Source organism: Corvus hawaiiensis, chromosome 23 (assembly GCF_020740725.1).
Source record: "Corvus hawaiiensis isolate bCorHaw1 chromosome 23, bCorHaw1.pri.cur, whole genome shotgun sequence".
Taxonomy (NCBI): Eukaryota; Metazoa; Chordata; class Aves; order Passeriformes; family Corvidae; genus Corvus; species Corvus hawaiiensis.
The window spans coordinates 7,586,595-7,612,802 of record NC_063235.1 but is presented as its reverse complement, the minus strand read 5'-3'; the positions used below and the strand labels follow the sequence as shown (position 1 = coordinate 7,612,802).

Below are 26,208 nucleotides of genomic sequence, written 5' to 3'. Positions count from 1 at the left end.
AGGCTTTGGAGCACGGTGGCTGTATCCATCCATCCCTCCATCCATCCCTCCATCCATCCCTCCCTCCATCCTGCCATGGCCTCTCCCCATCACCCCCTGAAGGTTAGCGCTGCCCGCCGGCTGCCAGCCTCGGTGTGGCGGCGGCTGAGCCTTCAAAGCGCGGGGACACGCGACCGTCCCCAGGCTGCCGCTGTGCATGGCGGGGGCTTGGGGGGGAGCACCCCCCAGCTTGGCCAGGCTCCTTGTCCTGACGCTGTTCGGAGGTGACTGAAGGGGCAGGGGGTCCCATGGGGATGAGGATGGGTGTGCCTGGCCTCCGGGTGACACTGGGTGCTTGTTCTCTGGGAGAGAGGCTGAGGAGGGAGGCTTTTCCCCCACGCTGTTTTTCCCAAGCAGTAGCTCTGTTTCTATGAGCCATCCCAAGATCCAGGGGATCTTGGGCCCTGAGTGCTCCCAGATGATGTTCAACCCTGGGGGCCTGTCCTTTGGGACAGCAGAAGGTGAGAGTGGAGTGGGGGGTCTGAATGAGACCCGCTTGGAGGGGCAGAGCTCATAGGTGATGAAAAAAACCCGGTTTTACATCAATCTCCTGCTTTGCAGAGTCCCAGCAGGGACAGGGAGGTGACAACAGTTTAGGTGGCTGCGTCCATCCCCTGTCCAGGGCGAAACAGGGGGGAACCCTGTATCCAGGGCTGCCCCACTGTGACTCAGTTTCCCCCATCCCCAGTACAAACCACCCACAGGGATGGGATGGGTGACTGGCGTGGCTTTGGGTGACCCCACGGTGACAACGCAGGACCATGACCACCACAGCAGGGCCACCGCCTGGCGCCGGAGCCAACAGCAGTCCTGGGTGCCCGTTGTCCCCCCCTCTCCCTCCGTCTCCTTCTCTCCGTGCCTGACTGCAGCAGATGCGCCAGCTCTGCAGGAAGAGGGAATTAAGTTGGGCTGGAGGAATTTTAAAGATTGCTGCAGGCCTGAGGGTCTTAGATCCCCCCGCGGAGATGGGCAGTCATGCAGAATTAATCCTATCGGCAGCCTGGCTCGGCTTCAGCCGGTGCAGAGCTCCGGGAGAGCGCGCGGGAGCGCGGGGGGCGATGCTGGGGGCGGCTGAGCCAGCCCCGGCGCCTCTCAGCGTCGATGGGAAATTAATAATGAAAAATTAAAAGCCCCAATTCAGCCTTTCACCCCCCCTCCTTCCTTCTCCCCATCAGCCTGGAGGTGGGACTCGTAGGGGGGAAGGAGGTGGGTGGATTCTGCAAAGCTTAAGGAAAACCTGTTTGCCGTAGCCAACAGAGCCCGTGGTGGGAGAAAATGCTGGGGCCACATCCTGCTCCCGGTGCACGGAGCTGTGGCACAGCTGGGGCTCAGCCGTGCGCCACAGGGGGCTGGCTGGGCCTGGCATGGGGACAGCCCTTTGCTGCCATCGCCCAGCTCCATCTGCAGTGAGGTCACGCAGAGGCAGGAGCAGGCTGGGGTGACAGCGGGCACGTTGGGGTGACAAGAAGGAGGTTGAGGTGGCAAGAGGGAGGTGGGGTTGCAGGAGGGAGGTTGTGACAGGAGCAGGTTGGAGTGGCAGTAGGAAGGTTGAGGTGGCAGGAGGCAGGATGGGAAGGTAAGAGCAGGTTGAAGTGGCAGGAGGCAGGTTGGGGTGCTGTGCCAGCGCAGGGGACACAGGGACACACCAGACATCCCCACGTGCTGCACCAGCTGCCCGCCACATCCAAGGGGACGCCAGGGTGACATCTGGGTGCCCCGTGGCTCTGCCAGCCCCACAGGCAGCCTTGTCCCTATCGTCCCTCCTGGCTGCCGGGGCCGTGGTGCCACCGTGCCAGTGGGCTCGGTGGCTTCGTGACGCCGGGCAGGGCGGCCCGCAAGGGCTCTGCAGCTGCTGCCGAACCCTCTGCTCCTCCAGTTTATAAATAATGCAGCACCGAGGCGTGTTGGCAGTGCCCGCACACGCCTGCAGCCCTGGCATGGCGGCGGCGCTTTGGGGGTGAGCGACGGGTGCTCTCACCCCGGCTGGGCGACACCGAGCCATGCCATCCCGGCGGGGAGGTGGCAAACCCTGGTGGGTCCCCCGCTCCCCTTGCTCCCCAGCCTGTCCCCCAGCCCCACATGTCCGGGGTGGGTGGTGGCGGTGGTGGGTGCCCGCGGTGACCCCACGCGTGGGGACGTCCCCAAGCCTCACGACAGTGGCGCGGAAGGCGACGCGCAGCTTGCGGGGTTGCCATGGCGATGTGCTGGCGCTAACGAACCCGAGTAAACATTAACGAGGGAGAGCCCCACGCGGGTGGGTGCGAGCGTGGGGACCCAGGCGTCCTGCGGGGCTGGGTGCTGGCGTGGGGACACATCGTCCCCGTGTGGGGTGCACCGGGAGATTCTCCCCAGGTGGTCCCTTCCAGGTGCTGTGTGAGGCTGTGGTTTAATCGTCAGCTGGGACCTACTGGGAGCTCTGGGTGCTGGGTGAGGTCCTTGGGGGCAGGATGTCAGTCCCCTTCTCACTTCGGGGGCACCCAGAGTGGGAAGGTCCCCACCTTGAGGTCTCAGGGGTCCTGCCGTGTCCCGGCACTGCTACCCCGCTCTGGCCACCGTCACCCTCTTTGCAGCGCCCGTGGGTGCTGGCTCGGAAGGGGATGAGTCCCCAGGGTGCCCCCGGGCGCTGGTGGGGACCTCGGGGTATTCCTGGCAGCAGCTGCCACCGCTGTTGCAGTTGTCACCGTGACTCAACTCCCCGCGTTCCTCCTTCCCCATGGCCACGCCGGCACAGGGACCCACACCGTACTTTGGGTGGGGGTCAGGGTGGGGGCAGCCCCCGCGCCGGCACCTCTACCGTGCCCGAGGTCCCCTCCAACATTTAATGGTGCTGCAGCTCATTAAACGGAGGTGCAGGTGCCCCCGGTACCTTCATCCTCCCGGAGGGCTCTTAATGAGCGGCTGCTAACGAGCGCCCGCGCTCCCCTTCCAGCCCCGGCAAGAGGCTGATTGGCGAGAGGCACCCGCGGGCTCCTTTCAGGGGCTTCGAGGGGTCCAGCGACCCCTTTGCCGTGCTGTAGACGTGGCCTTTGCACCGTGCACGAGGGTCCCACGTCACCGACACTGCACAGGTGTCACACCTGTCCTCAGCTTCTCAGTGTGTGCATCATGGGCACCTGGTGCCCTGTGCCTCAGTTCCCGACCCCCTCTCGCCCCATCCCCGGGACACAGGGCCTTGGGGATGGGCACCAGTGCTCACAGACGTGCAGAGGTGTGGGTTGAGGCTGCTGTTGGTCCTGCCAGCCCCATTTTTGTCCCCAGAGTCACACTGTACAAAGCCACCCAACCCCTGGGAAGACCTGCTTGGGTCTGTCTGCACGGGGGACTCCAGGGGGTTTGGCAGAGGGGCTGTGAGGGTCCTGTGCGCCCCAGAAACAACCCAGTGGCACTGAGGGTGCTGGGCAGTGGGTGCTCAGAGGAGGCGGGCTGGGGGATGCCTGGCTCAGGGGGACTCTTAAGCTCGTCCCCCTCTTTTGGAGGCTGTAGTGGGGAGAGCCCATCCTGCAAAGAGCCATCGACCCACACCAGGGCTGGGTCCCCCAGCTCCCCACCGAAGGGAGCCCTAATCCTCGGTGACACGGTGCCCAGCTCCATGGTGGCTAATTGCAGTGTCCCCAGCTGAGGATTACAGTTTAAAGCAGGAAAGGAGCAGCAGGAGCAGATGAGCTCCTGAGCAACAAAGCTCCTGTTCCCCTGCAAAGCGACTTTTATTAGGGGTATAATTAAAAGCTGACGGGAGGGGAAAATCATGGGGACGGTCAGGGTGAGGGATGAAGCCACCTGAAGGTCCCTGTGTCCCCCCAGGCGTCCCACTCGCCAGCTGCCCTCTCTGACCACAGCGTTTCTGGCAGGACAGGAGGCAGCGAGGTGCTGGGCTGGCAGAGGAAATCCAAACTCGGCCCCTATGAAAGGGGCTTTGTGTGCCCAAGAAGGAGCAGCCCTCCTCCTTCTTCTCCTTCTCCTCCTCCTTCTTCTCCTCCTCCTCCTCTTCTTCCTCCTCCTCTTCTCCTGGCCACGGGGCCACTTTCCTGCTTGGGGGTGGCCTCAACATGGGTGCCAGAGGAAAACTGAGGCACAGGGCAGCATGGCGACCCTGTGGCCTCCTGCCCTGCTCAGACTCCTGAGATTTTCCCCATTACTTGTACCCATAGCTGGGGGTGAGGAAGTCCCTGGGGATGTGCTGGGGACCCCCATGGGTGCCCCAACTGGTGCCATCCCTGCAGAGTCCCTCGGATAGGTGCTCTGTACCAGGGCTGGCCAAGGCACTGGCAGTGGAGGAGGAGCTGCAGGGACAGACAGACACGAGGACAGAGGGACATCTTCCCCTGTCCCCTTAATGCCACCTGGACTGCCCTTTCCCAACAGCACCACCTACCTCAGTTTCCCTTTCCCCCCTCATGAGTACTGTGCCTGCCCTCTGGCACGACAGGACCCCAGATCACCCGGGGGGAGTTGAACCCTCCTTGGTGACCCCAGCTGCCCCCGCAGACATGGCTGATGTCCCCTGGGAAGGGAACACTTTGTGGCACCCAGTGTTTGGCACCTTTCTGGGTTTCCACTCGCAGGAACATCGCTCCGGTGCCAGTCCGGTCCTGTGGCAGGGAGGAGGGTGGGTGCAGGCAGGGACCCCCAGCTGGGAGCTGGGCACCGGCCACCTTGGCCTGGCCCAGCCCCAGCCCCAGTGGGCAGTGGGGGGCTTGTTCTTTGCCTGGACAGGAAGATGAATGAATTCCATTATGGGATCGCGATTTTATTCCACGTGTCAGGGAGCCTGAGATTAACTTGCTCACCAGGCTGTGACAAACCCAGACACCCGCGTGCGCACACTCAGGCGCGGGGGCTTCGCACACTTGCCGGGCACGGAGCTGCTGAGACCCTGCCATGCCCACCCGGGGCAAGCAAAGCTGTGCCCATCCACACTGATTCCAGCTGGGAGCCCTTTGGCAGCTGGGGAGGTGGCAAAGACCAAGGCAGGGATCTGGCAGTGCCACTGTGTTCTCCCATGTCCTAAAGGTCCTTTGGCCGCCCAAGGACCTGTATTTTGCAGACAGGCGAGGGGCGAAGCATGATCCCAGCACAGCTCTGGGAGGCCATGTGCTGCCAAGTGACAGGCTGGGAGGGAGGAAGGAAGTGGGACATGGGGGTTTGGGGGCCTTCACGATAGCTGATGACACTGGGGACTTGACAAGACCAATGGGCTGCTCTTATCTCACCTCAGCCAGGTGGTTGCCCACTTTAGGAGGACATGAGGGCTGCGCAGTTGTGTCAGGGCTGGGCTGTGCTGTGCTGTGCTGTGCTGTGCTGTGCTGTGCTGTGCCGTGCTGTGCCGTGCTGTGGCGCGGGGCCGGCTGCTCTCCCCTCACCACCCCCCTGCGCGGGCGCAGGCAGCTGGCTCTGTTTGCTGGAGGCTTTGCACATTCCAGTTCGTGGGTCACTCGCCTTCGAAACCTCTCCAGGGACAGAGGCAGTTGGGAGCCGTAACAAACAACCCAAGGGCTCCAGTGACGCCCGCGCCCGACGCTGCCTGCCAGCTCTGGGGTGGGGGGGCTCAGGAGACGGCCCCCTGCTCCCCTGGGGTGCTGGAAGGCAGCTCTGGGGTGGTGCTGGGAGGTCCCAGTACAAGCAACCAGGAAGGAGGGACACGCCGAGCAGGTTTCCTTGCAGGAGGTGGGAGTGGTCACTTTTTGGGGAGCAGTGGAGAGCGCAGGAGGAATGCTGTGGTCACCTCTGCATTGGGGATGGGGGTATGGCAGTGGGGCATCATCCGTGATCCATATGGGAAGGGGTGGTGGAGTTGGCCAGGCACGGTACGGGCAACATGGGCAGCAAGCATGAGGTGGCTCAGGGCTGGTTGTGGTGTCCTGGAATGTGCATTGGAGCCATCCCGAGGAGTTCCTGGGTCCGGTGGGGTGGTGGGAGTGTGGTGGGAGCGCAGCGTGGCTTGGGGAGGCTGGGCGGTGCAGGGAAGGTCAGCCTTGGCCAGATGCAGCCACTCCACCCTCCTCCAGTGCTTTGCACATTAATGCAAATGCACTGGCCTGAGTGGTTCATTAGCAGCATGTGGAATGGAATAATGCATCCGCATCCCATTAGCCTAATGAAAAAAAGGGAGCCGGCACCTGGAACAAAGCTGCCGACTCTTGGCTAGTGCTCTGGCTCGGCCATGCTGGGCCGTGGGGGCCCCCCTTCCCCTCCCCTCTCCTCCCCTCCCTTCCCGTCCCTTCCCCTCCCTTCCCTCTGCCGCCCCAGCCATCGCCTGCCCAGCCCTCTGAGCATCCCTGTGCCCAGCGCTGCCGAAGGGGACCCCATCCCCAGGGTGTCACCATGGATCCCATTCCCAGGATGTCACCACGGCAGGGTGCAGCCCCAGGAGGACTTCAGGGTGGTCCCAGCATCACCCCTCAGCATCCCAGGGTGGGAGAGGGATCCAAGCCAGTAGTGCCACAGAGGTGTCCACACAGATGTCCCCACGTCCCTGGGGCTGGCAGTGCAGAGCCTGAAGGATTCGGGTGCACCCCAGGGTGGGCAGAGCCGGTCGCAGCATCATCCTTCTGCATCCCCGGGTGGGAGGGGGTCCAAGCTGGGAGTGCCGCAGTGGCGCTGGCCGGGTGTCGAGATGTCCCCATGTCCCTGGGGCCGGGAGCGCGGAGCCTGAAGGATTAGAGGAAACATTGCCAAACAAACCAGGCTGTGCCGGAACCAATTAGCCTCCAGCAGGCAGAGTTTCAGATGCTGTTATTTCTGCCTCTTCTCTTTTCTCTCCCTCCTTCTGTCTCCCTCTTTCCCCCTCCCCGGCCCTCCCCAGCCCCTCCTGCCCGCCCCCAGCATCCCTGCTCTCGCCATTCCTCTCCGTGTCGGAGCTTGTTTTGGGCACTGGCTCTGGAGTGAGTCATGCCGCGCGTAGGGGATTTTAAAAGCTTTCTGCTGTCGCTGGGAAGCCGGTTTGGGCTGCTCCGACACTGGGGGTGGAGCGCCATGCCTCGCAGACAATCCTCGTCTGGGGAACCCAAAAAAATCCCCCACCCCGATGCCCCGAACCCCTGGGATCCCAGGGCCCCCCCTTTGCGGGGGTCGGCTCGGTCACCCCAGCCAGCCAGCGGTTGAGTCACAGGCGAAACTTTCGAGCCGTTGGAGCTTCCTCCGCCGGGCCCCTCTCCGAGGAAGTGGTCTGCCGGGGCGTCGAGCCCGGCGGGGCGGTTGCCCCGTCCCGGTGGGTGCAGCACGCAGGCGCGGGCGGCCGGCGCTGGAGCTCGAAGCGTGGGAGATTTTTTTTTCCACCCCCCGTTTCCCTCCCTCCTTCCCTCCACTGCCGCCTCCGCCGGCCCTGATGCCAAACCCGGGGTGGGGGCCCTCCGGCACGACCCTCCCGCCAGTCCGCAGCTGGCCGCGGTCCCCCCCTTCATCCTCCTCCTCCTCCTCCTCCTCCTTGCCTTGAGCTGTGCTGCTGAGGGACTGCAGCTCCCGTGGATCAGGAGGAGATTTAGGTCAAGCGCTCGACTGAGTCGAAACAGCCATCTGTGTGCGGAGGAAACCGGCCACCCAGAGCCCCCGGCGCGGCTGGCCCGGCATCGCCCAGGGTCCCGGCACCGCCGGCACCCCCGGACCCTGCGCCTGGGCACACAGCCTGCCTTTGTCTCCAGCAAGGGAAAAAACCCACCCAACGAATAAATAAATGGGGAAAAAAATCCCCCTTCCTGCCGATCCGTCACCCCCGGCTGGGCCGTGGGCACCGCCGGGAAGTTTGGCACGGAGCGGCCGCGGCAGCGCTCCAAGGTCGCCCTGACACGCGGTGGGAAGGTGTGTGCCGGCGTGAACCGGGCAGGGATGCGGGAGCGAGGGCCGGAGCCGGCTGCGGGCGCCCGCGGAGCAGGCAGGGCGGGAGGTGCAGGCAGGAGGGAGGCCCTGGCTGCCTGCCCGGAGCCCGGACTCCTGGGTTCCTGCAGGAACAGGGTGGAGCGGGAGGAGGATGGGGAGCTGGTGTCATCCCGGCCGCGGCGGGAGCGTTTCCCTCCCCGGGAGAGCGGGGCGCTCCGCATGAAGCTGCGGCCGCCGTGCCTCAGTTTCCCCGGATGATGAAGTGGAGCAGCCCAGTGCTGGCAGTGCAGCCGGGCACCCCGGCCAGGTGGGGACCCCTAGATGCCCCCTGGCACCCCGCACCGGGGCGGAGGTGACCGCGGCCCCTCCTGCTCTCCACCTGCCGGCTTCGCCTTGCTTTCTCCATTTCCTTCCGGAGCCTTTTCTCGCCCGCCGGTGTCTGTGCCGCTGCGCCTGTGCGCACGCTGGGCGCAGGGAGAGGAAACGCCGCCGGTGCCGTGGGAGGGCTGGCCCCGGATGGGCCTCCCAGGCCCGGGCGGTTTGGCACACCCCAGCCGTATGACGAGTTGTGCCTGGTCTTAGGCCGGAGGCCGGCCGGGCGCGGGGATGCTCCCCGGCACCTCGCCCTGCTCGCTGCCCGCCCGGAGCCGGGCCCGCGCCCCGCCGGGCCCCTCGGGAGCCCATCGATCCGCCCGCCGGGCCTGGTAAGGAGCTTTGTCCGGCTGCGCAGCCACTTTGCACAGTAATCCCGCCTTGGTCGGGGGGATTATGCGTGGGGTGAGCTGTGGGGGGCCCGGAGCACCCAGGCAGACGGGGTTTGGAGGTCAAGGTTTCCCGTGGTGCAGTGGGTTCTGGCCAGGAGAGTGACGGGGACATCCTTGTGCTCAAGCGGGTCACACAGGGACCACAACGTTTGCCCCCAGCCACGGGGCAAAGCAGGCAGGAGCTCGGCGTCCCTGCAGAGCCCTGTGCCAAGCCAAGCCAAGCCAGAGCTGTGGCCGGTGCTTCCCTCTGGGATGGTGTGGAGCATGCCTGCATCCTTCTCCAGCATCCTTCCCTCCCAGTGTGGCAGCAGCAGGCATGTGCAGGCAGCGGCGAGGCAAGAGCTGCCAGGAGGTGCGGGTCTCATCCTGGGTCCCTTCCCAAGGTCCCATTCCAGGGTCCCATCCCAGCTTCCCCACAGCGCTGGGTCCCTGGGCAGGCTCGGAGGGGGCTGATGGATGCTGGGAGCTCAGCGGTTCTTTATGGTCTCAGAGGGCTCCATTAATTCTTTAAATATCCAGCCTTTCCAGGTGGGTTTTGTTGAAAATTAATTTCCGGAGCTATTTTAATTTTGCTGTATTTAATTTGCTGTTTATTTTAATTAATTAACGCCGGGAAAATCTCTTCTCCCCAGCATACTGCAGCCGTCTGGGGTGGCTGCACCCGGGAGGTGAGAGCAAGGGGGTGTCATGGGTGTGAGGGGCACTGACAGGGAGGGTGCCCAGCCGCCACGGTGCCCACCTGGCTCCATCCCACCTGCCCCAGGTGATAGGGTTGGCATGGGAAGGCAGCGAGCCGGGTCTCTTCCCAGCTCCATCCCTACTCCTGGGCACATCACAGGGTTTGCTGCTGGCTCCGTGGGATGTTTGTCACATCTCCTGGTGGGAGATGGCTCAGGTGGTGCTTGCAACCACCTTTCTCCTCCTCCTCCCACCGATGGCCAGGGACCTGAGGGGGTGCATCCATGAGGATACAGTGCCATGCTGTGCCATGCCATGTGCCAAGCAGGACAGTCTTGGTTTAATAGCCCAGCATGGAGCTGTTCAGAACCACACCCGCACAGAGCAATGCGGGGCTGAGCCCAACCTCCCGCTCCCATCCCCGCATCCCTCCCAGTGCTCCATCCTCGATGCTGGCCAGACCCCAGCGAGGGGGTCCCTGTGGGGCAGGCGGGCAAGGAGAGAGGGAAGGGATGGAGCCGCCTTCCTCCAGATCAAGGCCTCTGGTCTCTCGCATGTCTAGACGCTGCCACACACACCTAATGTGGTTCTTGGCAGGAGCCGCGGCTGCTCTCTCGAGGTTAATTGCTGCGCACGGAGCTCTGCAGACAGATAACCCGGCTCCATGCTGCCCCCGGACCCCTGCCTCAGCCAGCCCTGCCTTGGCTGCAGTCCCCAGATGATGCTCGGATTCCCCCAGGATGCTCACACCCCCCCAGGGAGCGGCAGACCGGGGGTGCAGAGGGGGTGATGCTGTGATGCTGTGCCCAGGGGGTGGTTTGGGCTGCAGCACTGAGCAATGGGGGGGGGGGGGGGGGGGGGGGTTCCCGGTTTTGGGGAGCAGGCAGGGATGGAGGAGAGGTTCTTGGCAAGGGGTGACAGTGGCCACGGGGGCTTTGGGACGGGAGAAGGAGAAGAGAAGGGCCCCACCAGCCCCGGGCTGCCGCCATCCTCTGCCTGCTCTTGGCAAAGCGTCTGGGCCAGATAAGGAAAGCACGGCGGGGGGAGCCGGACAAAGGCTCAGCCTTATTCAGCCTGCGTGGCCAGACCCAGGCTCTGGAACGGGAGCTGGAGAGAGATGCGGCGAGGACTGGGGTGGGAAGAGCCATTTCATCCTCCAGCCCCAACATCTGGTGAAAAGAGGGGATGGGAGAAGAGAATGCTGGGCAGGCTGCAGGGGTGAGCCCCAGGGCTCGGCCACATCCGGACTCCCTGGGATGGGCTGGATGAGGCCATTCCCAGCAACTCCTCTTGCAGAGCACCTTCCTGGGAGCAAACACTGCCGTAATGATATGCTTGGAGCCACTGGCACCCCAATCCTCATCCCTGCTTGGGCCCATCCATAGGGACCAGCTTCCCTGTGGATAAATTTGTGCTTTGCCAGGGCTGGTGCCGGCTCCCAGGTGCCATCACCAAGGCAGGGTGGTGTAGAGCAGGGCTGGTAAGTGGTACATTCCAAGGCTGGAATCACATCGGGTCCCTGGAGGGATCCCCAAAGCACGACATCCCCTCACCTCACACATGGCTGGGGCTGGCGATGGGGTCTGGGCTCGGTCCCATGTCCCAGGGCTGTGTGGGGGTGATCCCCAGCCCTGGGACCAGCCCCACACGGGATCCACGGGGAACTGGGTGAAGATTTCAGTCCAAGCTGTGTTTTGGTTTGGGGTTTCGTCATGATTTCATGGCAGGGAATTTCCGCTCGTAACCAAAGACAAGAACAAAAAAAAAAGGAAAAAGCTGAAACCAAAGAAAAAAACCCCAACCCTGCCTTGAATTTTTGCCAGCAAAATGGGATGTTTCCATTCTTGTTTTGGCTTTTGGCAGCCCCAAACTGCAGCCAGTGGAAGAAAATATCCATGTGGAAATGCTGCTGGCCTCCTCCAGCAGTGCAACGGCCAGGCTGGAGCTCCTGCCCCGTGGCCATGCCGTGTTGGGGGATTTTGGGTGCAGAGGGAGGAGAAGGAGCATGGCCCCTCCAGAGCATGTCACCGTGCTCCCTTCCCTGTGCTCTTTGCAGAGGACATTGCCATGAGAACGGGCTTGTTGTTTTGTGGGGAGCATTGAGACAGAGCAGGCGAGCGTTTGCAAGGACACCAGTGGCACGCCGAGCTCGCGCTTCCCACTTGTCCTTGCAGCGGGTCGCTCTCTCCTCCTCAGCTGGCAGCAGAGCCATGTTCGGCTCCAGCATGTGCTGTGCCATGCCATCCTCCCTCCGGGCATTGCCTTCCCTCCCGGCATCACCCAGCCTCCTCCCGCTTCACCCCTTAGGTTTTGGGGGACCCTCTGTGGGGCTACAATGCTGTGGATGCCAGGGAAGAGAGGAGCGGCCACTGCAATGCTTAAATGAGGTTGAGTTTTTTTCCACACATCCCCCCTTCCATCCATGCTAGGAAGAATTACAGTCGCCCAGGCATCTGTTCTGGCAGAGTCGAGCTAAAGAGCTTGTCCTGGGCTTGGCAAACCAGCCGGCGCAGCCGACAGCTTTTCCAAGGGCAGCCTTGGATGTGGAGCAGCAGGTTGACATTGCAGGGAGAGGAGTCTTGTGCTGCAGGCACCGGTGCTGTGCCCCTCAGCTCCTGCTTGGATGGGTTTTGGCAGGGAGTTCTGCAGGGAGGACGCTGAAAACCCCCTTCCCAAAAGGCAGCATCCCCCAGCAGGTCTTTGTCTGGAGCCGGGAAGAGGGCGAATGGTGCCAGCACATCCCAGGGTCCTCGTCCCTGCACAGGGAGGACAGCAAGTGTCACCCTGCAAGGGACCACCGCCAAAAAAAGCCCTTCTAAATTCTTGAAGCTGGAGAGGCTCCTCTGTGTCCCCAGGCTGTGCAGCATCCCTGACACTGCCACCCCTCCCCATTTGCCACACCTTGAATATCACCCACAGTCCTCCAGAACACCGTGGATGGTTTCAGTGGTGGCACCAGGAGATGCCAGGAGCGTGGCTGCCCCCTGTGCCAGCAGCACCGGGCACAGGCCGTATCCATGCCCTGAACCATCAGCAGTCGAGGCAGGGGGAGGCGAGCTGGAGAGGCTTGGCAGGGAGGTGTGGGAGCCCTGCCGGAACGCTGGGCTCGGAGCTGGAGCGTGTCAGGCACAGATGGGATCGTTAGTGGTGGTAAAAATTATCCAGCCCCTCTTAAAAACCCAGGCACAGCAACCTGACCCTGCAGCTCCAGTGGTGGCAATTCCCACTGGAGCAGTGCCGGTGTTTGCTTCCCCTGCCATTACCATCCATCCCTGAGATCTGGGGCCACAGCTGCCCATCACATGCCGCATGTTCCCAATGCCCCGTCCCCCCTGCAGTGCCAGGGTGATGGATCTCTCCTTCCCCCTGCCCCAGGGACAAGCACCCTGACCTCACACCCACCCCAGTGCCACCGCTGCTGGGCAAACCCCATCCCTGCGGGTGCTCCCACCCTTTATGCCATTTCCTATTTCTTTTTTAATGCACCCAGGTCTCCTGTTTGCTTTTTTAACTGCAGTAACCACAAGAGGGAAGTTTCAGAGCAGTACAAGCCTGTCTCCACCAGGAAGGGAGAGCCACCACCACTCTGTGCCCATCACCACAGCACTGCGCCCGGGGGCTTCGCCGCCATGGTCCAGCGGCTGGTGGCTGTTGTGCTTTCCATCCCCCTCTTTCTGCCGCTCATCCCCAGCTCCTTTTCTCTTGGAAGTGAGGAATTTGAGGCTGGTCTGGCGTTGCCAAAGGGCCTCAGGCCCCCCCAGCGCCAATCGATCGCTCCGCGCGCTCCTGCTCCCTGTTTTTTCTGTTTGTTTGCAGCCGCTTGAGGGCTCTTGTGATGAATCCAGCCTGGACAGAATTCAACAACAGCTGAAACGCAGCCCGGGGTGGGGGTGGGAGTGGGAGGGCAGCAGGGCCGGCCCACACTGGAATGTGAAATGGGGCAGCAGGCAGTGCTGGGATGGCAGGATGGGATTGCTCCAGATCCCACTCCAGGGGTGCGGAGGGACAGGGAGCACTGCCAGCACCGTTCCAAAACTGGGGGTGCTGTAGGTTGGCAGCGTGGGGACCTGCTCGGTTGAGCGGGGTGAGCAAGTGGGGTGTCTTCCCGTGTCTCCCTGCTGCCCATGGCTGCTGCTGGGAGCTGGGCAGCAGGGAGAAGGGCTGGTCCCACTGGTTGGGCTGCGGGATCACACCTGTGAGGGGCCAGGCATCTGTGCCAGCTCCACCGCCCACCCTGCCATGCCAGGTGCTGTCCATCCCTGAGCATCCACAGGGACTGGCCACCTGGCCTACCCGCCATCACTGTAAAATGGCGGATTTTAATAAAAAAGGAAACATTCCCCAAAACTCCAGTGCAAGGAGGGGGGTGAGCACCACCCTGTGCCCCCAGCACGCTGCTGCCAGCTTTGCCAGGGAGCCATGTCAGCAAAGTGGGGGGCGCAGGCACATGGGGGGCGCAGGAGAGGAAGAGGAGTCTCAGAGGGAATCTTCCCCGGCCAGGATGATGCCGGTTGGCGTGGCCGCCGTGGTGCTCGGTGCCGGGGTTGGCTGTGATTTTGCAGCTGTGGCTCCAGGAGGGAACAGGACGCGGCTGCGCCGGCGTGCGAGGGTGCGCGCAGGCGGGAGGGATAATTAGTTCCTACTATAGCACTTCTCAGTCAAAGTGCTTTTTAAAAGCCTCCATTCATTAGTCTTCACGGCTCCCCCGAGGTGTCGTGTCCTGGTTCTCTTCCCCCCTCCAACTCCCCACCTTCCCTGGAGTGATTGGGGATCCTGGGCTGGGGAAGGGGAGGTTGATGTTGCTGTCGAGGCTGGGTCCTTGTAAAACCTGCAGATGGGGTGTCAGTAGTGGGGACCGTCTCAGTGTCCCCCTTCCCAGTGGGCTGGTGGGGTCTCATGGCCGCATGAGCATTGTTGGGAAGTTTCCATGGAGGCTGAGCTGTGCCGGGTTTGCAGCACCAGGGAAGAGAGTGGGGTAGCAGGGAAGGGCTGTGGGTCCAGTGGGTGCCACCGCCAACCCGCCACCTTCACCAGCATGCCAGGGAGCAGCGCGGTGGTCCCAGTTCCCAAATTACCCAGTGTGTGCTGGGCTCCCAGGGGTCACCAGCTGGAAGGACAGAGGGTGGTGGAAGATGCCAGGGGGTGCCAGTGCTGCTCAGCCCCCAAACCTGAGCATCCCATGGGTGCAGGCATGGGGGTACCCAGACGTGTGCCCCCGGTGAGGTGGCAGGGCCGGAGGGGCGCAGAGGCAGGCAGGCTGGCAGTGGGCCTCCGCTGCAAACCCTAACCTTATTTTCCGAGGTCCGACGCCAGTTTCCATGGAAACAGCCGGGAGCAGAAATGGGAACCAGAATCCAGAAATGCGAAGCCTTGAGCTCCAGTTCGCCTTCCTGGATTCCTGCTCCCTGTGACCCCAGCTGGGTGCTGGCACCCACACTGCTCCCACTGTGTGTCGGGGTGCAGGGCTGCCCCGTCTGGGCACCCCCTGGGGTTGGGGTGCTCCTCTGTCCTTGCATGCTGCAGCATCTGTGGGCATGGTGTGTGGGGATGGGCATGGTGTTCCAGCAGGGATGTGCAGGGGGCACTGTGGGAAGGGGACATTGCAGGCAGGGGACATTGCTGGCAGCCCCATGCACAGACAAGTTCAAACAACACCTGCACACATCTGTGTGTCAAGGGGGTGCACAGGGGTGGGCGTGATAAGCCCACAAGCTCTTGCATGCACATGCACTTTATAGGTGTAGGGGGGCTGTAGGCACAGTATGGATCAATATGTGGTCTCTGTATTACTGGTTAGCACTGGGAAGACCCCAGTCCCGGGGTGTTCACCTGCCCTGGTGTCTCCATCCCCAGGATGCAGAGGGGACAGGGGACCCCACAGCCTGGAGAGGGGCAGCACCAGCTGTCGTTGCACGCAGGGGCCTGGGTGCTGCCCCAATTCCGGGTGTATGTGCGCGACTGTGGGGGAGCCCTGCTCAGCCTCCTGGGGCTGGGAGTCCCCTGGGCTCTTCCGGGCAGCTCCTGCCAAAGTGGAGCCTCATGGGACACATCTGTGTCCTGCAAAATCAAGCTCCGAGCCCTGTGCTGTGCTGTGTCCATCCATCCTGTGCCATGCCGTGTCCATCCAACCTGTGCCAGTTCCTCGTGCCATGTCCATCCAACCCGTGCCATGCGTTGCTGATCTATCCTGCACCTTCCCTGCTACCCACTGGCCTCCTGCAGTCCCTCAGGTGTGCAGTGACGTGTCCCATTCCTTTGTGAGCTTGTAGCAGCCACCATCAGTTTCCACAGCATGGGACATCGGTGTGCCCTGGCACCTCCTGGCCAGTGACAGGGATCACTCAGTGCCATCCCAGTGCCAGCTGGCCCCATCCTCCCCGCAGCACCCCGCCGCTCCCCACGTGCCCATTTCACCAAGGTGCCAGCAGGCTGGGATACACTGGAGCAGCTCACGGCTACCAGATCCTGTCCCCATCCCTCTGTCCTGTCCCCCGTCCCCATGCCACACCTCGGGGGTGATGGTGGCACCGCCGTGACGCCTGTCCCCCCTCGGCAGCGCGTGGAGCCAGGGGCGCGGATGCTCTGTAATACATCATTTACCGACGGACAGGTATTAAGATACATTATGGATAACTCACGGAGAGAGACGCTATTAATAATACAGACACATACAGAGGGAAGAAAGTGCACACTTGATTTCCATGTTGCTACCAGGAGTTGTGAGGCTGGCTCTGGCTGCCTCTTCCCACACGTGACTGCAACACAGTGGGTAGCTGACAGCCCAGAGAGCCTGGCTTGGGGCCAGGAAAAAGCAGAAAACACAATGTCTGTGCATATCCTCTCTCTTAAAATAACACTCCAACACCGTCTGAGACGAATTAAAATAAGATCAGGAGCGGTCTCGCGAAGAGAGGAAGACGAAGAGGGAAAAGCCAGGCAGGGGAATGGCCGGAGCTGGGCGGCTTCAGTCCTTGGCGCAGATGGAGACGGGGTGTTTCGGAGGGTTAGAGTTGAAAATAATTGAAGGGGGGAAAAAAAACAAAAACAAAGGAGAAAGAGAAGGCGAAGAGGGAGAAGTAAATCCCGTTTTTGGGAGGGGAGCGATGGCGGCGGTGCTGGCTGTCCGGCACATGGCTGTCCTTTGGAGGGGAGCCGGGCAGGGCGGGGGATGCAAGCGCAGGCTGCATGATGGAGAGCATCAGGAATTTCCTGCAGCTGAGGAACACACCAAATACCAGAATGCAAGAGCGAGCAGAGGAGAGCAGGGTGCCGGGAGGGAAAGGGGAGGAGGAGGAGGGGGGATGCAGAGGGCTGGAGATAACCCGTGGGGAGAGCAGTAAGGGCAGGGGGCAGCGTGTGGGGCTGACCTGGGGCTTTGGGGCTTTTTCCAGCTCTTTCCCTGGATTTTTTTGCTGCTTGTCTGCACCACATGGTGCCTCATGTGCGTGAGCGGGTGTTTGGGGCATTTGGGGAGTTTTATGTCTTTCCTCCCTTCTTTCCCCCCTTCTTCCCCCTGGTTATCTGTAATCAGTGATAGCTGGACACAGGGGTCCCACAGCCCTCTGCCTGCCCCCTGGGGCAGGATCCGGGCTCGGGGAGCCAAGAGCAGCCTGGAGAACAGGCACATCCCTGAAGAACGGTGTCCCAGGAGCGCGGGGGCCCTTTGGGGGGACCCTCCGTGTAGGCAGCGAGGCCGAAGGCTGCCCCAGGAACCACGGCGGCACCTCCCACACGCACAGCGAGTTTGCCAGGGACTCTGTGACCATGCTCCTGCTTTTCCCTGGGCCAGGCTGGGTTAAACACAACAACCCAAGCCTCCTGAGGCTGGTCTTGCATCCAGGTGCAGCCCGACCTCTCCCTCCTCCTCCTCCTCCTCGGCCACCCCCAGCTCCCCCCTGCATCCCGCTCCTGGCTGCATCCAGCCCCGGCTCCCCCGGGGATACTAGGGGGCCGGAGGGGAGGGGGGATCAGAGGGGGCATCTTGCAGTGCTGGATCCAGGTAGCCAGAAGGTCGCACTGAAAATCTGGAAGTGGAGTTTGGAGCTCAGCAGAGCGGTGAAATCCGTCTGGCTTTAGGGCAGACAGGAGGAGGAGGAGGAGGGTGGAAGATGCAGCGAAAGGAGCAGGAGGGAGAGGGGCTGCGTGCCGCCATTTGGGGTGCGGGGTGTCCCCAGGTTAGTGCCGTGTCCCAGCTGGGGCTGTGCCAACATCACTGCGGAGCAGATTGGGGATATTTGGGAGACAGAGGGTGATGAAGAGGAGGCAGAAGAGCCTGAGTGAGTGCTGGAGCCCATCCAGCCGAAGCCGAAGTCTTTGCAGCCCCTCACCGGGTGCCTCCCGTTTCCACCGATCCAGACCACGGAGTCCCTGCCATCGCGGGGTGAGCGGTGACCCACACCTGCCGGGGCCACCCGGGACCGGGATGCTGGGAAAGGGCCGAGCTCATTAGCAGGCTCCAACCTCCCCGCACAGGGGGTCAGGGAGCAGCAGCCGGGGGCACGGGGAGAGGCTGGAGTGGCTTTGTGTGGGCTGGCGGCTCCCACCATCCTGCTCAATGGACCCCGGGAGCTATTCCAGTTCCTGGGAGTCTGGGGGTGCAGTGCTGTCCAAAGGGGATCTGACAGGAGGGTGCTGGGGGCTCCTCCCACCCAGTGTTGCACCCACTGTGTTTGTTCCTTCCCCTCCCCGCCAAATCCCCCTATTGCCTTCACTGCAGACCGGGCCATCCCCGGCCACTGCCCTGTCCCTCCCTGCCCACGTGGAGCAGGGTCTCTCGGCCGGTTTCGTGCCAGGAATCCCTCCAGCATCCCTTTGATCTCCAGCCTGGAGGGGTGAGAGGGCACGAGAGACCCTGCCGAGGTGCAGAGACAGGACTGCAGCCCGGGGGGGGCTCTGGCACCCTGGGACCCCTCCCTGGGCAATGAACCTGGGGACAAGGGGCTGTCATGCCCAGTGTCAACCTGCCTGGGTGGGAGATGCAAAGCCTGTGCTCCCCCCAAAGGTGGGCCATTTCTTCTTAGGCATCAGCTAATTGCCCCTCTCTGCAATCAAGGGGAGGGGGGAGATCCTTTCTCCAGGTGTGTCCCCCAAATCTTCCAGGTGTGCCTGCCCGGCATGGGGCAGGGTCCCCCATCATTTTGGGTGGGTGCTCACAGGCGTCACGGCATCTTCACTTGCACCACGGGTCCAGGGTTGGGGGTCGAGGGGCCCCAAATCTGCCCTGGCAGGAGACACTCAGGGTGCTGGTACCTCAGGGTGGGGACAAGGTGGCATTTCGCCTCCCAGCAGATCGCAGGGTGTCCCACTCCCCCCATGTCCCTCTGCCCAGCCTGCCCCCCCCTCCCTGCACATGCCTTTGCGCGGGGGCTGGAGGCAGGCAGTGGGGGGGGGGGGTGGGAATACTGGCTGGAGCGAGTCTGAACCTGGCATCTGTCGAATGTCACCTTACCCAGACAGTCTGTGCTTCCCTGTCTCCATATCAACCGTTCTGCTCCAGCCACCTGCGGGGGGGTGGCAGGGAGCGTCTTTGGGAGGAGGAGATCTCGCCACTCCCCTCACTCCCTGCAGCCTCCCTTTCCTTCGCTGCTGCCCCCGGGATGCCAGAGCCTGGGCTATAAATCATGGGCGATGCTCGTCCAGCCTGGGAGCTGGGGGTGACCCCGGCGCTCGCGGCTTAGTGACCCCACATCGCACTGTCTGGTTCCATCGTGCCTCAGTTTCCCCTCCCCGGTGCAGCTGCAGCGCAGGAGGGATGCTGAGGCTTGTTCCACCCCAGCCGCGGCGGTGAGGGCCTCTTCCAAGGGCTCGGCATTTTCCTTGGACTTGTCCCTCTTCCCTGCGACCAGATGTTCTCACCCTCCTCCCTGCAGCGGGGTCCGGGCCAGAGCTGGGACGGCAACCGCCTGCCAGCACCCCCGCTCCTGCCCCGCACCTGGACAGCGGCTGGGGACAGGGGACAAGGGACACTTCATAGCGTCCTCCCATGGCTGTGTCTCGGCTCCCAGGGGTCCTTAGTACCAATCCTGCCCGCCCCAGCTGAGTTGTGGCAGTGCCAAAGGCAGCGGGGAGCTGAGCCCAATGTGGGGCAGTGTGTGGGGCAGGGGGTAGTGGCACCAGGGCTTGGTGTTGTGGGGATGCTGGAGCCTTTGGGGGATGCTGGAATGTTTGGGGAGATGCTGGAGTATTTGGGGGGATTTTGGAGTATTTGGGGGGATGCTGGAACATTGGAGGGATGTTGGAGTACGTGGGGTGGGGATACTGAAGTATTGGATTGATGCTGGAGGACTTGGAGAAATGCTGGAGCATTAAAGAGACTGCTGGAACTTTTGGGGTGGTGCTTTAGCATTTGGAGCGTGGGGGCGGTGCTGGAGCATTTTAGGGGGTGCTGGAGCATTTGGGGAGGTGTTGGAGGACGCAGGGAGATGCTGGAGCATTGAGATCAGGGCTGGGCACCCGTGTGCGGGCAGGGCCCTCGCGGTGCGTGGCGTGTGCCGAGACACGGGATGGGATGCCAGGGTGTACGGGTGGCGTTTGTGGGGCTGCATGGGTGCTTCCATGGGGTTCATGGATGCTGCTCCTGGGCCATGTGGATGCTGCTCATGGTCGCGGTGCCTTGGGAAGGCTCGGGGCATACAGCAGGCGGGGCGGATACACAGCAGCCGACGACGGACACAAGCACCGCTCCCTCCTCTCCCAGCCATGCGCAGCGGCTCCTGCAAGTGTGTAATTTCACCACAGTGCCTAAACGAGGGACAGAAGTAAATTGACCTTTTCACCCGTTTTCCTACCAGGGGGATTATAGCCTGTTTCCTGTTAAATCTCTCCAAGAACTGGCTCCATCCTGCTCATGGAGTGGGGCGGGGAGGGAGGGACAGACACCCAGCCAAAGTGGGGGCTTTAATTTCCCTCCTCATCCCCCTGCACCGCGCCTTTTCCACCCCATCCCATCGCTCCACCACCTCTCATCTCATTAAAGTCTTCGGGGTGATTTCACCAACCCCGGGCTAAACCAACGTGGAAAAAATTGCTGGGAGGAAGGAACCGAAGGCGGAGAGTGATAAATATTGAAAGGGTGGGATTTCGATGTAGGCTGCAACAGCTGTGCCGGTTACAGTGTCACACTATCTCTCCACAGGTTTACTGACCCATTTCCATTCACACGGCTGCCAGTATCTTAGCAACTGCAACAGTCCCCCAAGAACAGGCATATTGCCTGCTATTAGTGACTGCTGCAACTGTGTCAAGGTTAGCTCTCTCCCTCCAAGCCCTGCCGGGTTTGTTTTTTGCCCAAAGCCAGCACAGTCTGTTCGGTGACATGTCCCCCGGCAACCATCCTGGGTGTTGGGTGTTCATCCCTGCCATGGAAAATGCCAGTGGGCCTGGAGCGGTTGGTGGGATGGTGATTGTGCAGTTGGGTGATGGATGGGATGAGGGGTTAGGTGATGCGATGGTTCAGGATGTGGGTTTGGGTGGTGGGATGCAGCAGAATGTGGGGTAGGGTGCACTGGGAGATGCTGCAGGGTGTCGGTGATGGGGTGGGGTGCATTATGTGTCCCCAAAAATAGAAGTGTTGCCATCTGGTTGGGTGTCACTGTCACCCCTGTGCAACTCTGAGCCCTGAGAAATCATCTGGAGAGGGTTGGGGGCTGCGCTGATCCTGCTTGGGGTGTCACCCTGCCAGGTTTGCTTTTCACCCAAAGCCAGCATGGGCTCTTTGGTGACATTCCCCTGGCAACTGTCCTGAGTGTTGGGTGTTCATCCCTGCCATGAAAAATTATGGATGGGATGTGGGGTGGGGTGGTGGGGGGGATGGAATGGTGGAGCTCAGCATGCTGGGGGATGCTGCAGGCTGTTGGGGATGGTGCAGGGGCACAGTGTGTCCCCAGAAGTAGGAGTCTTGTCATCCAGCTGAGTGTCAGTATCATCCCAGCCTCGGGAAGTCACCCAGAGGGGGTTGGGGGCTGCACTGATCCCGCTTGAGTGTCACAAGCTGGATTGGCCTCATCCTGTGCCCTCAGGGGCTCAGGCCTTGGCTGGGCATGGGCAGGGGATGGCACGTGTCCCTGGGGTCCGCGGTGGCACCAGGGGCTCGGAGGATGAGACTCGTCTGTCCTGGCGAGGCCAGGCACCACCAGGCTGGCACAGCAGTGCCACACAGGTGACATCCACTGTCACCATCTCTGTTCCCACAGCACCCGGCCCTGAGGGGAGGTGCAAGTGGGAGAAGGGATTTGTGGTCCCTTGGTGTCCCCAAAAATGTGCGATATTGGGGTGACTGAACCCACACAGCAGGGAGAGGGCGAGCAGCTGGTGCATCCCCAAAACACTCCATGCAGGGAGGGAAACTGAGGCATGGAGCCCCCACCCCGGCAGGCAGAGCCCCCCTCACCCAGCTCCCGGGGGCTGAGGAGCAGCGGGGCGGGTGCTGGGGTGGGCAGGGTGCATCCCGATGCCCCATCCCGGCCATCTCCCCCGGCAGCGCTGCAGACAGCAGGCTCCACACCGGCACGGCCGCGGGGACGGCTGCGAGGGAAGCCACAAAAATGATTTAAGGGGCTGGCGGGATTGATTTATTAAGAACAATTAAAAGCGCTAAATACGCTTAGCTCAGCCAGACACCGAGCAGGGAGCCTGGGGGGGAGAGACCTGTCTGCCGGATCCAGAGGGCGCGGCTGGCAGCAGGATACTGGTGGCAGTGGTGGAGGACGGGGTGGCATTGGGCTGGGCTGGGACAGCTGGGGAAGGAGAGGGGTGCTGGTGGAGAGGCGATGGAGTGGGGTGCAGCACCCTGGGGCTGGGTTTGCGTCCAGGGTGGATTTGGGCTCAGGGATGGGTTTGCATCTAGGGATAAATTATCACTCCAGGGTGGATTTTCACCCAGGTGTGGGTTTGCACCCTGCAGTGGGATGAATTTGCACCCGGGGATGGGTTTGCATCCAGGGATGAATAGTCACCCAGGGAGGTTTGTATCTAGGCGTGGGTTTGTATCTGGGGATGGGTTTGTATCTGGGGGGGGGGGGGTTCACCATGCTATGGGTATGCACCCTGCAGTGGAATGAATTTGCATCCAGGGGAGTGTTTGCACCCCAGCTGCAAGGGATGGAAGGGATGTCAGGGACCGGAAGGACCCCAGGCAGTGCTGCACTGAGGAGCTGTTTAGAGCCAGGGCCAGCTGCAGGGTGCCCCGGAGGAGCAGCGAGCCATTCTGGGCAGGGTGTTGCTGTCCCAGTCTGGCAGTGCTGCCCTGGGAGCTTTGGCAAAGGGGTTCCCCACCAATGGGCACCCACGAGGCTGACACGTGTGTGGGTCCAAGGAGCTCATGGAGCAGAAATCCCGGGGTGTTGTGACATCTGCAGACCTGCATCCCTCACAGGAAATCCCAGCCGAAAGTCCTTGGAGGCTGGGAGAGTCCTTGGACGTGTCCAGACCTGCCCAGCCCAGCTCCTCCCGGGCACCAGCGGCGGCTGTGAGGGGACGGGGAGAGCTGGGGTCTCTCCTGGGCTCCCCGGTGCTGTCACCCTGCAGGATGAGCTTCAGCCAGCAGTTCTGTGTCCCTGTGTGCTGCTGGGGCGTTGGGATACCAAGAACGGGGGCAGGGCTGTGCCCTGCATTCTTCCAGCCCCAGTGGCTGCCTGCAGTGGGAGCACTGGTTTTGTACCCATCTTCCAGCACCGTGCAGGATCCATCCCCTTCACTGGGCTCGACAGGCTGGCTGTGCTTTGGGATGGCAGTGGGGATCATGGGGATGGCTCAGGGACACTGGGATGACGAGCCATGCTGCCTCCCTCCCCTTAACCCCTCCCAGGGCTGTCAGGGAGGTGGGGGTCAGGTTTTCAGGTTTGGGTTCAGATCCCCCACACAGACCCCCCCACAACCTCCTCCAGTCTCCCCACCTTGGGGCTGGATGTGCCCACGTCCCCATCAACATTTGGGTCCCTGTGCCATGAGCCACGCTGGGCACATCCTGCTCACCAAAACCCACAGTACCGGAGGGGGCCCCTGCCCTGGCCCCCCGGATGGGAGCCCCGGGAGTCAGGAGGTGCTGGGAAAGGTGCTGAATGGGAACAAAAGGTCCGCGGAGCGGCTGGCAGGGGCGAGCGGAGCCGGAGGCTTTCTGCTGACCCCGCTCCGGCGGCCCCGGCCCCGGCCTCCCCCCGCCACCCCCACCCGCTCCTGCCGACGTCAGCGCTTCCCGGCAGCGCTCCCAGGTCTACCTGGAGCTGGCTGAGAGGTGGAAAAGCCATTTCTGCCTCTGCCCCGGTGCTTACGCCTCTGCCAGCCCTGGCCAAAGCCTCCCGGGGCAGGGTGGGTGCTCATGCCTTGTGCCCAAGCGTCACCGTGGGGCCATGTGTCCTTTTCCCATGAGGATGGAGCCGTGGTGAGGTGTGGAGTGTGGTCTGAGTTGGGTGGTGGCCGTGGTATGGGTGCGGGGTACCCCTCTGTACCCCACTGTGCTCGCTGGGTGTGCCTGTGGGGACAGTGGCTGGGAATAGAGATGGATAGAGGTGGCCAGGGGTAGCGGTGGAGGAGGTGACCAGGAATGGAAGTGGCCAGGGATGAAGGTGACCAGGGATGAAGGCAGCCGTGGATGAAAGCGGCCGGTGATGGAGGTGACCCCGCTCAGTGGCCCTGGCACTGCATTTGCCTCTGTGCTCCTGCTTGTCCAAGTGCAGGCACAACCACGGGCAGCGGGGACAAAGCCAGAGCCCATGGGACAAGTGGGCTGCCCACGGTCACCAGCTGGGACACACTGGAGTCCCAGTAGCCTCGCTGGGGGGAGGTGGCTGCAGTGACTCGCCCAGAGCCGTGCAAGCGGGGCGCTGGCAGAGGTGGGACGGCCCCCGGGCACTCGGCCGTGGGTCCTCGGGTGCCTCCGACCCCGCCAGCGCTCCCGCCGCCGGCTGCCCAAGGGTTAACGAGAGTTTGCTGCTCCTGCAGACAATTAGTGACATCTTTGCTGACAACGCCACATTGAGCCTCTGCCGCCTCCCCGGCAGCACCAGCCCGGCCGCCCCCGCGCCCCACGCGGCCCCCGCTCCGCCGCCTGCCTTCGCCACCATGGATGGCCCCGTGGTCCAGCCGGCCCCGCGCCCCGACACCTCGCCCGGCGGCGTTCGGCAGCGGCGGCAGGACTGCAATCCCAAGTGGAGCAGCCGGCTCCCCTCGCTGCCCTCTGACCCACTGTTGCTGTGGAAACTGCATCCCACGTAGGATTATGGAGCCGGAATCCGCAGGCTCCAAACTCCCCTCCAAATTCACACGGTCACCGGGGTCCCCCCTCCCGCAGCACCAGCCCCCCTGCCCGCGGCGCCTGCAGGGTGCCCACAGGGTGCCTGATATCCCCAGTGGGGTGGCATCTGGGTACAGGAGGAGGTGGCAGCAGCACTCCTGCGTCCCCTGGTTTGCACCCACTGGCTGGTGACACTGCTGAAGATGTCATGGTGTCACCACGAGGCCATCAGTGACCCCTGACCCATCTGCTCCCTTGTGCCATCGCCTGAGCATCATCTCCCAGTGTGCCATCACTGCATCTCAGGGGGAGAGGGTGGTGTGCTAGCAGGACCCTCACCCTCAAACAGCACCCCAGGAATGGGAGTCCTCACCAAGGACCCATCCCCAGCACCTCTGAGGCATCAGCAGGAGCTGGACACCCACCAGAGCCCCCCACATCTGCAGGGACTGGCAGTGTGAGCCCCCCACGGGGGGGAAGGGGTGGGCACAGGGGAGAGCAGAGCCTGTTTGGGGAGCTCTGTGGGCTGCGCTTGTGTCTCAGCATCTCTCCTGCCACCCGAGGAGGTAGGAGCTGAATTAATCGCGATCAATTAGTGCTGCTTGCAGTCCCTGGCTCCCTCCCTGCACCAGCTTTGTGCCGTCGCACCCAGCGAGGGGGGCCCCGGCGTCCCCCGCAGCACCTGCGTGCCATGGGGGACCGCAGCCCCTCTGGACCTCCAAATGGGGATGGGGAACAAGCAGGGTGTCCCCCAGCCCATGTGGCCACGAGAAACATCCCTGCTGTAAAATTTGGTGGAGGGGACAAGGAGGGGGCCTCATGAGTCCCTCGAGGTCCTTCTGCCAGGCTGGAACAGGGTGACGGGGGTGTCCAGAGCGAGTGTCCGGATCCTGCAGGATACTGCAGCAAATGCCCTGCAATCTGCAGCCGGATGAATCCCACCTTCCTTCCCCCGCAACGTGCTGCCCTGGGCTACAGCTAATCTATTGTGCGCTGGGCTGCAGCCAGCACAAGCTGCAATACAGTAAATCCTTCTGCAGTATCCTGCAAGGGGACCGAGCCCAGCCGCAGCCGCCCGCCGCCGCCAGACAAAGCCGGGGGGCCCCCGCGGGGATGGGGCGCAGGGGACGAGGGCACCAGAGGGTGGCAGGACCCCTGGCGTCGTGCCAGCAAAGATGGGAGAATGAAGCCCTTGAGCAGGGTGGGAAGTTCTCCAGGGAGTTTTGGGTGGTGCTGTGCATTCTCCTGGCCCCCCAAATCTGCGGGTAGGGAGATGCTCAATCCTCTGAGTGTGAGGTTTTCCATAAAAGGTTGTCACCACCGTGTTCCCCTTTCAGGGTCCCAGTGTGACGCAGGGGTTTCCATGCCCGCCCTCTCCCTGTGCATGGTGCATTCTCCCCTGTGCCTCAGTTTCCCCACTAGTAAAGGGCCACCAAGCCCCTCAGCTCCCTCCCTCAAGCAGGCTCCATCACATTGTGAGCCCCGCTGCCCTTTTCTGGGGGATTTTGCTTGGATACTGTCATTATGGTTATTATTACTATTATTATTATTATTGGGATGTTGGTGGGGCTCTGCGGCTCTGCCGGACCCGTCTTTGGCGAGCAAGGCATCCTTCAAAGGGAAGGCGCTCCGTCACCGCCCCACAGCAGCTGCGTTCTCCTCAATTAGAAGAGGTAATGAAGCAAT

At 62.6% G+C, this 26,208-nt stretch overlaps 2 protein-coding genes and 1 long non-coding RNA gene across 3 annotated transcripts in view; 1 reads left to right on the top strand and 2 right to left on the bottom strand.

Moving 5' to 3' along the window:
• Positions 1 to 26,208, top strand: part of AHDC1 (AT-hook DNA binding motif containing 1) — a 48,863-nt gene that overhangs the window by 8,699 nt on the left and 13,956 nt on the right.
• Positions 4,771 to 6,217, bottom strand: LOC125337344. Its single transcript, XR_007208024.1, has 2 exons — positions 5,250 to 6,217; positions 4,771 to 5,148 (listed from the first exon to the last, which is right to left on the bottom strand). It is a non-coding gene; the product is annotated as an uncharacterized LOC125337344 (long non-coding RNA).
• On the bottom strand, positions 6,266 to 8,509 carry LOC125337343. The gene is made up of 2 exons (XM_048326943.1): positions 7,467 to 8,509; positions 6,266 to 6,687 (listed from the first exon to the last, which is right to left on the bottom strand). Exons 1-2 carry the CDS (start codon positions 8,070 to 8,072, stop codon positions 6,580 to 6,582), a joined length of 714 nt encoding a protein of 237 aa, XP_048182900.1. The 5' UTR covers positions 8,073 to 8,509; the 3' UTR covers positions 6,266 to 6,579.

Excerpts from the sequence above, each read along its gene's own strand:
- LOC125337343 (XM_048326943.1), bottom strand. The coding sequence starts at position 8,072 with ATGCGGAGCGCCCCGCTCTCCCGGGGAGGGAAACGCTCCCGCCGCGGC. Across the intron at positions 6,688-7,466 it reads CCTCAGCAGCACAGCTCAAG|GCTCCGCGCTCCCGGCCCCA; the intron begins GCAAGGAGGAGG and ends CTAATCCTTCAG.